This window comes from Lepeophtheirus salmonis, chromosome 10 (assembly GCF_016086655.4).
Source record: "Lepeophtheirus salmonis chromosome 10, UVic_Lsal_1.4, whole genome shotgun sequence".
NCBI classification, from domain to species: Eukaryota; Metazoa; Arthropoda; class Copepoda; order Siphonostomatoida; family Caligidae; genus Lepeophtheirus; species Lepeophtheirus salmonis.
Genome location: NC_052140.2, coordinates 12,779,917 through 12,793,244, shown reverse-complemented (window position 1 = coordinate 12,793,244; position 13,328 = coordinate 12,779,917). Strand labels below are relative to the sequence as shown.

The 13,328-nt window shown below is 34.8% G+C and overlaps 1 protein-coding gene across 1 annotated transcript; it reads right to left on the bottom strand.

Moving 5' to 3' along the window:
- Window positions 1–8,782: 8,782 nt before the first annotated feature.
- LOC121125272 (nuclear distribution protein nudE-like 1-B) lies at window positions 8,783–11,695 on the bottom strand. Its single transcript, XM_040720428.2, has 3 exons — window positions 10,993–11,695; window positions 9,666–9,775; window positions 8,783–9,602 (listed from the first exon to the last, which is right to left on the bottom strand). The coding sequence occupies exons 1-3, from the start codon at window positions 11,269–11,271 to the stop codon at window positions 9,035–9,037; spliced, it is 957 nt and encodes a 318-aa protein (XP_040576362.1). The 5' UTR covers window positions 11,272–11,695; the 3' UTR covers window positions 8,783–9,034.
- Window positions 11,696–13,328: the final 1,633 nt, after the last annotated feature.

Sequence of the window (13,328 nt, the reverse complement as noted above, 5' to 3'; positions counted from 1 at the left end):
AGTTGGTAATCACTGAAAAATGAAATCACAGATGAGCAAATACTGACCAAATATAACAAATTAATTGCCCGAATATTAGCAATAAATATGGCCGTCTTTTACGCTTATACTTTGATCTTAAATTTTACCTCGTGGATGGATAGAGTTTTATATCCATCAAATTGGCCTCATTGCGTTTTAAGTCTGAGTGTCAACGGCCCGTGTCCGATAAAATGATTTACTAAAAATGTTGGGGGCGGGGGGGATTGTTCGGGTAATATCGTGGCGTAAATTATCATTGTAATACAAAAATGGTTGTGGGTAATGTCATTGTAAGCAATATGATTGTGAGTAATTTTCATTGCAAGACAATATTATCGTCAGCAATTTTCTTGCAATTGTATTATAGGTATTTGGGCAATAAAACTATTAAATTAAATAAACAATTCCACCGAAGTCGCTTCCTTGATCATCATGGAACCCCTTATAAAATACATCTTGGCCCTCGGGTTGTACAGGTAAAGTTCTGAGCTTCAAGGCAGTTTAAACTCCTCTGAAGCCAGTTTAATATACATCAAGGATTAAAAATTTAATTAGATTTGAAAAATTGGAAACTGTTGTAAATGATTATTTTTTGGGGCTTTTTTGGAACGGGTAGGTTATGTTCACAGTGCATCGAAGGCATTGTAAATCGTCTTCCTAGAAGTCCCAGTCTTCTCTACGATGGCCTTATAGGACAATTTTACCGCAGGAGCGCTGTTATCTTAATCATCTTCTTGTATTGTGTTCATGTGTTTTTTGTTTTTTTAATTTAAAAAAATACACTTTTGCCCGTGCATAATTTGATCGAATTATTTCATGAAGAGCAAATAATTTTTTTCAAAAATTCACCCCCTGTGGACTGCCCTGCTAACATACAAAAAAAGTTTTATTATAGTTCTGAAAATATCAATTGATATAATATGTTATAGTGGGGCGTTGCCAGCTTTGATCTCTTGGGGGAGGGAGGGTTTAGCCCCAAAAATTATCAACACCGTTATATGATTACTTGTAATCACAAGTTTATTTTATACAAATATAGGATAAAAATTAGTGGCCTTTATAAACTTTGATAATAATAATAATATCATCACGAGGATATTATTATGCATAAGGGAACGGGAACGCTCAACCCCCCTCCCCTCTCCCTCCAAAAAAGGGCAACTAGCGACGCCACTGATTATACCCATATATAAAGAGAGGATGTGTGTTAAGAAAAAACTAAATATAACGATTAGAAAAAGAAAAAAAACAGTTGATGCGTGTGCTCTTTCTTCTTTTTTTAATAAGTCGTGGGCGTGTTAACATCTCCCCCTAAAGGAAGAATTATCGCATATCTTTGGTGTAAATTAATTTAAAACTTCATAATAAATAAATATTTATGAATTTAAATAAAATTATAATATTTTCCCAGCATTAAAGCTATTTTAAATGAAGAAGGTTCTCTTCTTAATAGGAGTAATTCATTTTCTTCCTCCGAAGTTATAAAAGGAGCAGCTGATTTTAACAAAGGTCTTAATTCAGGTGTGCCATATGTCTAACTTCCACCTCGCCCTCTTATAAAAAACCCATCTCTACCTATAATCAAGAAATAAGAAATTGTGGTAATCCTTGGAATAATAGTGGTATAACGATCCCTTAAAGATAATAAGAAAATGAAAGCCATTCGTTTTCTCCGTTCCATGGACATTCTCCAAGCCTACTAAGTGAGTGCTTGATTTAAGGCCAAAAACATAGAATGTAATGTTATATAACTGTATATTATTACATCTTTAAACAAGGATTTGAAGTTATATGTGGTCGAATGAATCATTACCTGCAAATTGCTACAATATTATCAATCACATTAAATTTTTAACGATTCTTGTGAAAAAAAATACAGTCAGGTAGGTACTTGGAAGGGGAAAAAATACCATCGGCCTACCCAAATTTTATGAGGATGACTCAACCGTAGCAGTTCAAACGACTTTTATTTTAGGAAAAATGAGAAGATTAATATTTTTATGAGATTCAAAGAAAAATGATGTATATATGTATGAGACCCGTCAACACAGAAGCAAACTGAGTCAATATTTCTCAGAAGTGAACCTGGATTACTACTTTTATATTCTGAATCTAATTATGTTACATTAATCTATTATGTACTTATAAACCCATTAAAAGTGCAGCAAATTCCACTAAAAGATCGTAAAAATTATTGATCAGTTATATAGATACATATATACAGGATTGTGCATTAAAATCTAAACACTTTGAATTTTAAACTTCAACAACATATAATTTATGAATTAACAATAGAATTTCAACAAAATTAGTACTATAAATAGATGTTTGTCTGAGCACTCTTAATCATTAATGTAGCCGCCCTTAGACGTAATGATGGCTTCCAGACGGCGGCACAAGGCCTGGAACCCACTTTGGATATATTCCTCTATCATGACCTACCAGTGCTGGCTTCAGTGTTTGGAGGACGGACCTGCAGGACCCCTCGACATATACCCAAAAAAGTGTAGTCGAGGGGATTGGCATTAGGGCTGTAAGGGGGCCAAAAGTGTCAAAAGAGTCTTGCAAAGGAGGAGATGGGTTTCTTTCATTGCTAGTGTCAAAACTGGTCTCTCCACCCTCACAAGACTCTTTCCACCCACTTTTTTGATAGCTCTATGGACAGTCTGGTTTAAAACCCCAACATCTCTTGCATGGGCCCACATGTAATTGAGGGAATTGGTCTGAGCTGCTTTCTATAACTCCTCTGGGTCCAGTTTGCCCTTTTTGACAGAGCCATTTTTCCTCTCCAACGTTTCTAACTTACTGACGCCATAGACAGTGCTTCGGGAGGCGCCCAGTTACTTGGAGTGCGCGAATGAAAATCACATTCAAGTGTCATTTTCTCGACTTGCACGTAAGCTAGAGAGCTCAGGTTGGTGTATACCATTAGCAAATTTTATTTCCAATGGCAATACCTCTATTTTAAAGTCTTGCACACAAACACTACTGACTTTTAAGCGGCCGAGAAAGATATATGGCGGAGAACCCGTAGTGGCTGGAAAGGTGTACCGAGGTTTGTTTGAAAAATGTTAGTATATGATATATACTGTAAGACACAGAGTACGGTGATGACCTCCAGAGTGAACCATTAACGTTCTCTTGTCCCAGAACAATCTTCCATTTAAGATATGCACTTTCAAGACAAGACCATGGCATATTTATAAATTATAATCATTAATAATTTACAAGTTGTAAATATCATAATATTGTAATTTGCTAAAAACTAATAATAATATACAGTTGAGCCCAAAACTATTCGTACCCTCACAAAAATGCCAAGAAAACATAATTCGATGTTCATATTGGATCTAAAAACTCATTTAGAATATCCCTAGTCAATCAAAAACTATTCTCAACTAAAGAAATTATAATAATTTATTCATTTTTCAGACTAAATTAACTAAATATCATTTTTGGTGTTCCACAAGTATTCATACCCAAAGATCAAAATTACTTAATACTTTGTGACATGGCCTCTGGCTTTCTTCAAATATTGAATACGCAACCTACTGGAATCGATTTTGACAGAATCTATAAAAGTGATCGTGATTTGTTGGATGTCTTTTCCACACTTTTTTTAATGTAGTCCATAGATTATTAATAGGGTTAAGGCCAGGATATTGGGTTGGTCAGTCTATGGCCCCCTTATGCATATTGAGCCATTTGGGCATTTTTGGATGTGTGCTTGGGTATTGCTGGAAACACATATGTCTTCCTAGCTTAAACATATCTTCTGATTGATGAGGATACATATCAACAATATCAATGTAGTCCTCTTTTTCATGGTGCCATCAATTTTGCGAAGTTCTCCAGTTCTATTGGCAGCAAAACAAGCCCAATTTAATTATGCTTCTACCTCCACGTTTCAATGTTGGAATAGAGTTTTTGGGATTGAAGGCTTGGCCCTTCTGTTGCCAAATGTGCCGATGCTGGTTGTGGCCCCCTTTGTCTCATCTGACCACAGCACAGTGCACCTGTAGTTGAGCTCATCATCTTTGTGATCATTTGCATTTATGTGCCTACTTTTGAGGAGTGGAGTTTTCTCGGCGCACAACCCCGGAACCCATTCTTGTGCAAACCCCTTTGTACAGTTCATCGTCCAAACAAATTTACTATTGCTTTCAACCCCTACTGGATGGATTTGAGAGTTGTTGTTGGATCCTTGACAACCTCTGGGACTGCATATCACACTTGTGTTGAGCTCAGCTTGGACTTCCTACTATGTCGAGGAAGATTCTTGACATGGCCAGTTCTTTTGAATTTGGTGATGATACTTTGGACATAGGATTTTGGCATGGAAAACTTGATGGAAATGTCTTTGTACCTGTCATTACGATTATATCAATTGATGACAAGCTCAATGTACTCCTTGGTCTTGCTCATGTTGAGTATTGAATAATACTGAGGCAAGAAATTGACTCATCACAGTTTTACCTCAGAAGTTCAATGAAATTCTTGAACTCTCGAGTACTTAATATAATTCTCTTAATCTTTCTAGACTTCCTCATGATGAAAAAAAACAGAAAATGTGATTTTTAATTTCTACCTTTTTGGAGGTGTATGAATATTTTTGAAACAAGTAAAAATTGTTTTCGAGGAATAAAAAAATATTTTATAAAATAAGTTGATATTTTTAGTCAACCAAAAGTAATTATCATCAAAAACATTATTGAAAGGGAACGAATACTTTTGGGCTCAACTGTAAGTATAACTATAAATCTTATAAGTTATAATAACTAAAGCATGTAGCAGGCGCACACAACAGATGACGTAATTTTACGCAACACTAGCGGACTCAAGCAAGCAATATTTATATTAGTCCAAGCTACAGTGAGTCACACCAACTTGCAGATAACATATAATTTTTGTTTGCTTGTACCTTATTGGCAATTTTGTATATTTAACTTAAATGTTTAATGGTTTATTTTTTAGTATGTAGATTATATTTAATTAAAGCCTTCTTTTTTAAACTTTGAGCTTCAAATATATTTCAAATACTCTACTTTGTCGTTTCATTAGCTATTATTCTGAGAATAAGGTTCATAATGAATTACAATTTCATGGAGTGTGACGTTTTCAAATCTACTGTAACGGATAAAAAACGTCGAAGTCAATTATACGTAGTATATCTTCATTAAACATTTTTCTAATAAATACATTCGTTATACCCTCAAAAATCATAATAAAGCAGGCAGATGATAATCACATCAGTATTTTAAACAATTATACCATATGTCTTTTTTTTCCCCCCTCCTCCTTGCACGCGTTTTTCTCTACAATATTATCAACTATACTTATTGCATTGGAACGCCCAGTCAATACTTTTCTTCTTTTTATCTGAATCAATAATGAATTGTGGATTGCCTTGAAAGATTATAATTTAAGTACTTGGTGAAAATAACACATCTTACCTACTTATAATAACTTGTGAACTACAAGTCCTTGTTCTTCTTTAAAATAAATGAGATATGGAATTATAATTTTGTCACCAGGGTCTCTCTCCAGAGATTTCTCAGGGTTTTACACACACGAGAAATTCCTTAAAAATACACCCATTGTACTATTTCATAATCTAAGCTTCATTTAATTATATATAATTAATTAAACTAAACGTTAAATCTTATGTACATATTGAAGAATCACATATTTAATGCTAATGATGCAGGAACCGGGTGAGTAGTTGAAATCTGGACACTTGATGAGATGAATAAGAAAAATACATGAGAGGATCATATTTAGTGATGAAAATCATGTGTTATTTGGGCATGATAAAAAAGAAAGGGGAAATCAACATGGTAACCTAGAAAAATTTGAATAATGTCTTGGAGGAGAGCATCTTAGCTGTCATGACGTTTCATTAGAACAGCTGCAATCAACTGTAACAAAGGAGGAGAAGGAAATAAGTAAGGACATTGGGAAGAATTACTCTGATATCGATGACCGATTCTACTGTGTGTCCAACGAGGACTTACAATTATAACTCTCAACCAATCCTCGAGGTTACCCTTCGTCTGTTATGAGCACACACGAATATTCAATCAGGTTTTGAATATAATTGAATGTAGTAGGAAAGAATGTTCACTACTCAGGAAATAAATAATAATGACAACAGCTTAGGAAATAAATAAAAACTCATTCTTCAAACTACCAATTCTAAAAAAAAAAAAAATATTCCAGCTAAAAAATAACCACGATTTACGTCACTGATCATATTCATTCCTCCCACCCTCTGACAAACTTTGTGTATTCAAACCTCCAAATAAATAACATAATCAATCGAAAAATGGCCTCACAAAGAGACAAAAGAATATTGATTGCTACTCTACTTCGAGTGTAACATCCTACAACAGAGATCCGAAACTTGACTTAGGCAAGCAAACAGACTATTTAAAAAGTCAAGAAGGGGATTAATTATGGTATTGGCATCTATACAATCTTCAGCAAGGTTATGTATAGACACACACATCAAAGGTTAAGTCCTTTTTGGAGACCAACATACGATTCTGGCAGAAAACAATGTGGCTTCCATATTTGCTAGATATCCACTTTTCCTTCTGGCCGCATGTCGAGGTCAGGGCCTGTCGGACAAGGGCATCAAATCTCTCAAGGCTTCCATTGATGAGATTTGGAGCTCCATGATCCCCAATTATATTATTGTCCCTATCAGAGATTCCAGCAGGGTTGCAAGACCATTATAAGGGTCAATGGAGGCTACTTTAAAGATTAGAAAGTGCAACAAACTGTCAACATCTGTACAAAGTTGAATAAAGTAGCTCTCCTAGTTTCTGAAATTAAACTTATTAAAATTCCAGATTCAAAATATCTAATTTTCAATTTCGTACCCAGTATAGATAATAAAGGATGGGGTTTTACTATAATAAACGTATTGTTTGGGCTCTACGTTTCTTCCTTTTATACCCCATGTCCCATACATAGGAAATATTGGGTCCAGGGATCAACCGAAAAAACTGGGAATTTAGTTAAATGATTTGTAAACTGTTCCATATGCGCACAAGTGTGTTTTAGTAGCAGTATGAGGAGTGACATTTCAGCTGTCAGTTGTTTGTTTGCTAGTCACAAGGATTACGGCAAAAGTTACAGATCGATTTTGATCTAACCTGGTACGAAGATACTATATAGTCAAAGTAAGATCCCATTAAATTTTGAGAGATCAAGTTAGCATAAAACATAAAAAAACATAATTGACCATAACTTTGGAACAAATTGAGGTACATATCTCAATTTGATTTTAGTGAGATGTTTTGCGACTACCGAATGCCCATTTAAGTAATACAAGTTGTTGATTTTCTCGCGTGTTGTCAAATTGGGACCGTTACTACGATTTTTCAAGATTTTTTTTTACAATTGTTGTAGAATATTTTTAGAAAAGACAAATTTAACAATTAATTACCTTTTTTCGGAAAAAAAAAGAAAAGAAAATTGATAATGAATATTGTTATTTCAATTTTTAACAAAAATTGAAACTATTTTATAACATACGTTCATTTTTGATAAATAAAGATTGTCTTTTCGAATAATTGGGCTACGAAGGTTCAGTGACTGGAAGAGGGGGGATAGCACCCCTTCATATTCTCATCAACGATACAAAAACCTTTGCGGTCTTACTGTTTCAGTTCTTGAACGGCTACAACCGGAACTGACATAGTCGAACCGAGACCGCTTATCAGTCTCGATTCTTGTGTTTTTGTTCCTATTTAGAATATATAAAGCAAATATAATGTATATTATAAAAAATAAAAATATTAGCTTTTATCAATAAGTCAATTTTCTGAGTTTTTTTTTTTTCTTTTTGTGCAATTGTAAAAAGCCGTTTTCCAATGATTATTTTACATTGCCATGGTGATACAGTTGTATCTGAGTTCCATATAGCTAAGGGCTTCTTATGGAACTGGAAAAGGTGTTTTAAGCACCATACAGTGTACATAAAAGAGGGAAGGGGTGGGGTAGATTATGAATCCAGGTCCGCCACTAAGCTCGTCGGGCCCCTAAAGATGATAACTATAATATTTCTTAAGCCAGATTTTCCCAAACTTCACTATGCAATGCTCCCCCTACATTAATACATTTTAAACTGAGGCCCCCTTTATATGAGTTTTCAGGGGCCCTATTGAAATTGGGGTACTACACTCTGTGTATAAGGTAGCTACGGCCTTGTTTGTATGGATTATTATTTGCTGGCCCAATTTTCTAGTGACGCCCATTGTTTTAAGTGCCGGTTACCAAACTGATCATGTATGGAAAAGAACTGAGACCGGGACTGATAGAAACCGCTGAACCTGTACTGGGCACAACCTTGCTTAAACGCATACAAAAAATGATTCTATTCAATTATCAGCAGATATTATTGAAGGTGAAGAAGAATATGAAATATTATAACTGATTCAAGGTGAGTGTTAAATCTTATTGATATTCTGTAAACTATTATTCTACTATTGGGATTTTTAGGAGGAATCTAGAGAGATTATAAAATTATGAGTGGAATCCCTACCTAGAATCCTGAATTGGATTACGTTACAGAATTCAAAAAAGGGGTACCAATGGCCTCTTATAAATAACATAAAAACGGCATACAATTAGTGATTGATATTGATAAAAATAGAGAAATGAGAATAAACATCTATATATAGTACTTACCCAATTTCCTGGGAAATGAAAATTGTCCACACATACGTCTAAAAATCAGAAATAAGATTACCAGTTTGTTGACGAAATAAAGATATTTATTTTATCACTTCTCTTAACTACATATTATTATTATCAAATAAGTCTTTCCAATAAAAATTATCACAAAAGACGCGTGAATCATAGTATTGTTGTGGTAGGTCACTAGTTTATTAGCTTAATTATATTAATAAATCTATCTATGAAGCGATTATGCGTTTAACATATATAGATGATATATATATATATATATAGATATATTGGGGTATACTTTCATTTAAATATTAAATCAAGAATCTTTAGAAACTGTAGGTGAAGACGCAACGCGAGGAATACGATTGTGTAGATTTAAGGATCCTCTTACAGAGGGCGTGCCCCCATTCATGGATGTACCGCCATTGATGGACATACCCCCATTTTTATGATGTTGTTGAGGATCCTCTTTGACCATGTTACGACAAGAGACTAATTTTAATTCTAAAGCTCCAACTTTGCGCAACAAATCGCCCACAATGTTGAGAGCAGAGATACGAGCAGAAGGAGCTAAAGGAGATTGCGCATTGGGAGTGGAAGAATCTGGAGTGGACGGAGGAGAAACAAGGGGGCCTTCATTTGATTTATGATACTCTGGCATATCAGTATTATTTTTATTAGAATCTACAACTGCTGCAGCAGCCTTATCATTGTCCGGTGCTAATATTTTCAACTCAGACCTCAGATCTTTAGTTTCATCCTTAAGGCGTTGGACGGCGGATTTAAGAGCTTCTTTCTCATCTAGTTCAGACTCAAGGTAAACGTTCCTTTCAATAGCTGCATTCATGCGAATTTCAAAATCTTCTAATGAGGCCACTGTACTCCTATAAAAAAGAAATATATATATATATATATAATTAAGGCCAAGTAAAGCTAGTAATAAATACCTTTTCGCACGTTCCAAATCATCATTTTCTTGTTCAAGTTCTCGCACATATTTATGCAACTTTTCTTTGATAGATCGGATTTCTGAGAGCTCATCCTGCAAATCTTTTATCTGAAAATAAATAAATATATATCTGTATATTTACCACATCCATGAATGAAAAAGGAATTTATTGGAAATGAGATGGGGAGGGAATCAAAAGTGTTATTTTCATTCATGTCCTAATATTTGATAAGGAGTATAAACTAAGAAGAGTACGTGGGTAGGACAGGCTCTGAAATTGCAAACCTAAGCTACAAAAAAATGGCTAAAACTTTCGTACATCTATCTCGAAGTACAAGATTAGTTATATGTAGATATAAAATTAATCAGTATATGGACTTCCAAATGATTTTTTTAGGATAATAATTATTATCTTTTTAAGATATTAGTTAAAGCAAAAAAAAAAAAATATTCCATCAAACGAACAATGGGAAACACATGAGCAACCAATAATGGTTTACATATGCAATATTTTATAATAGCAAAATAAATAGAAACTTATGGTTGAATATCTTTGTATAATCCAATGATAATTTAATATAACTCTTAGCAACTCCAGGGCTCAAAGTCGGTCAATCCCATTAACTTAACACTATCCCGAAATCCCTTAACCTTCATGCCCTTTAATTAAGCAACTATCCGTTATCCACTTACTTTATAAGATGAGAGGAACAAACGTCTATATATGGAGGGGTGATATCCAAATTGACGCAACTCAAATATTTACTTATCAGAAATAAGCTAGGATAATCCATTCCTTCATTATATATGATGGTGTTTTTTCAATTTGTACAATTAAATGGATTTGAAAAAATCCATTTCAAGTGTCTGGATTTATCTGCTGTTTTTTTTTAAATTTTTTTATGTATACAGTATAAGTATTAGCCTTCATAATATAGACAATGTCACAGATATGTGTGAGTTACGACAATTTGGCCCTCAACTTTTGATATTATCCGTAAATTAGATTCATTATATGAATTTAATGGCTGTAAAAATACGCCCAAAGATACTATAACTAATGGAATTGGGATATTTGGATAAAATTGTTTTTTTAAGGGCAGTTTAGTTTGATCAATTTGGAAGTAATGTAACTATGAGTTAAAATAAGGATATTTATCATATATGTGACGGAGATAAGGGAATTGTATATTAATCCTTAGATTAATAGGGACTGAGTCAATACAAGTGGATTGATTGCTTGATTGGATACGTGCTGGCAAGGGGAGGGGATCTAAAAAGGGGTCCTTTTGGCTATGGAGAAAGAAGAAGATCTGTTTCATTACTCGACTATTGTATTCACGATGGCTTTGCTCTAATTTATCCTTGAGTTGATCATTTTCCATTTGGAGTCGATTGGACATGGATTTCAAATCCTTGTTCTTTTTTTCAACGAGATCCAGCTGCATTTCCAATTCCGCCTCCAGCTCCCGTGAACCCTCTTGAAATTCGTCCAATTCATGACGCGTCTCTTTTACTTCTTTATCTAATTCCGAAGCCTTTTCCTTCCAGTAGCGGATTTCTTCTTCAGGGGAAGCGAAGGATTCGTCGTCCTCTTCTGCCATATTAGTCACGATATGTTAATAATTATTAGTCCGAATTAGTTGGAGAAAGGAGGTGCAAGGAACAAGGGAACAGGACCAAAAATTTGGTTATTTTTTTGTCAATCCTTTCCTTCTTTCTTTTCTCTCACTTAATATATATATTACTTATTAGTACAATAATCTTTCGTTTTTTATATTCTATTCCTCTTCTTCTCTCTTTCTCACTCTTTATCCTTTTCTTCTCCTTCCACCACTGTACGTACAACAGCTGCTGCTCCTATCACCACCTATGCAACTAGCGACTCTACTTTGCTGCTGAACGTACTACTTCCACTAAATAATAGCACTATGAAAAAAGAAGAAGCCTTCTTTGCTCCCAATTACTCACACACACTCCACACTCTCTTTCCTACTTTTACCTCTCTCTTTCCTACTCTCTATGTGTACTACAAAATAATATGTTGACAATTTTATACAATCATAAAAGAAGAACAGCTACTCCCCTCTTGCACTGACGTATCGATATATATATTTATACAGGGTGCATTTTTACAATTAAGAATAAAAAAAAAGGGTTTTCTTGGGAACCCTTAGTAGCTTTAAAAATTAGTTTATCAGATTTAGCAGACAATTTTGTATAAGTTTTTTTACAATGCGTTGAAAATGTCCTCCGAGTATCAGCGATAATTGTCATACTCCGTGCAGGGCGTGTGTCCAAAGAAATCATCGACTTTATCAAGTTGTCCTCTGCCAGCGTGTACTAAGTCGTGTACAGAGTCTGGAAGAATGTAAAGACCAGCAAGGAAGAAGGCAGATCAATCTGGGTCCAAAAAACGTATTCCGGCCTTTCTGGAGGAGCTCCAGGAGAAAATCAAAGACGACCCCTGGATCTGCATGAGGAACCTGGGTACGAAAATGAATGTGAATGAGTACACAATCAGGAAAGCCGTCCATGAGGACCTGAGGTGCAAGAGCTACGTCAAGGTTAATAGAAATACAAGGTTATACCATAAAGCGTGTACGTCTTATGTTTGACTTCCACCACGCTTTTAATATTGACGTCATAGTAGATGAGTGGTTGCGTGTTTTGTCTAAATCTGTTTTTCTTTCCCAGCAGTCGGTACGATAGATTAAATTGAAAATTCTAGCAATTGTGATGTCATAGACTATAAGTGGTTGCGTGTTTTGTCAAAATCCACCTATTTTGCCTAGCAGTCAATACATCAGATTGAAAATTCTAGCAAGCCCAATTACATGATGGTCTAACATTGTATTTCTATTAATATTTAGCTACGTGCTCAAAGTACGACAGATGCTTTCCGAGGCCATGAAGTCCAAAAGAGGGGGAAATATGTCAGAAGCTGCTTCACTATCTCAAGCACTCATCAGCGGGTGCACCCGCTCATACAGACATCTGGTACAAAATTGACTTTCGGACAATTTGGTCTAAGGAAATGTGGCCCCCTAGCTCCCCGGACTGAAATCATTTGGAATATTTCGTTGGGGTGTCTTGGAGAGGGAGTCCAACATGCGTGCTCACAATAATTTGGCTTCTCTGAGAACCTCCATTATTGAGGCTGTGATCAATATGAGTAAATATCACTTGATCAAGGCGTCCAGCAGGTTCTGCGCCCGGTTCGAGACTGAGGGTGGTTGGATTGAATGATTAGGTTCATGGAGGGTCCTTACGTTTGTATATAAATAGATTTGTAAATATCTCTACTAATTTAAGAAAAAAAAAGTTTTATGTCCTGGTCTCGAAAATTCTTAATTGTAAAACCGCACCCTGTATATATGGCTCGTCAACCTAAAAACAGCTATAATGGTTTTTTCAAAATTGGGTATTCCTTACCAAATGATCGTGCATCTATATAAACAAATTTTTCTTATTAACCCTTTGGAGGACCTGCAAGTTGCATATGAATTAGCTCAAAAGGTATCCTCTCAATAAAAGAATGAGAAATTGATAATATTTGAAAGGACCATATCGGACCCATCATATGTCTCTTATATCAAATAAAGGTTTTAAACTATAGCTAAAATTATTGGCTACCCCAATTCATACGAGTAATTTGAAT

What these genes read in the sequence shown, in the direction of transcription:
- LOC121125272 (XM_040720428.2), bottom strand. Translation starts at nt 11,271, where the DNA reads ATGGCAGAAGAGGACGACGAATCCTTCGCTTCCCCTGAAGAAGAAATC. An exon ending in ATCGTGAATACAATAGTCGA is followed by an intron (nt 9,776 to 10,992) that starts GTAATGAAACAG and finishes ATTTATTTTCAG; the next exon opens with ATAAAAGATTTGCAGGATGA. An exon ending in GATTTGGAACGTGCGAAAAG is followed by an intron (nt 9,603 to 9,665) that starts GTATTTATTACT and finishes TCTTTTTTATAG; the next exon opens with GAGTACAGTGGCCTCATTAG.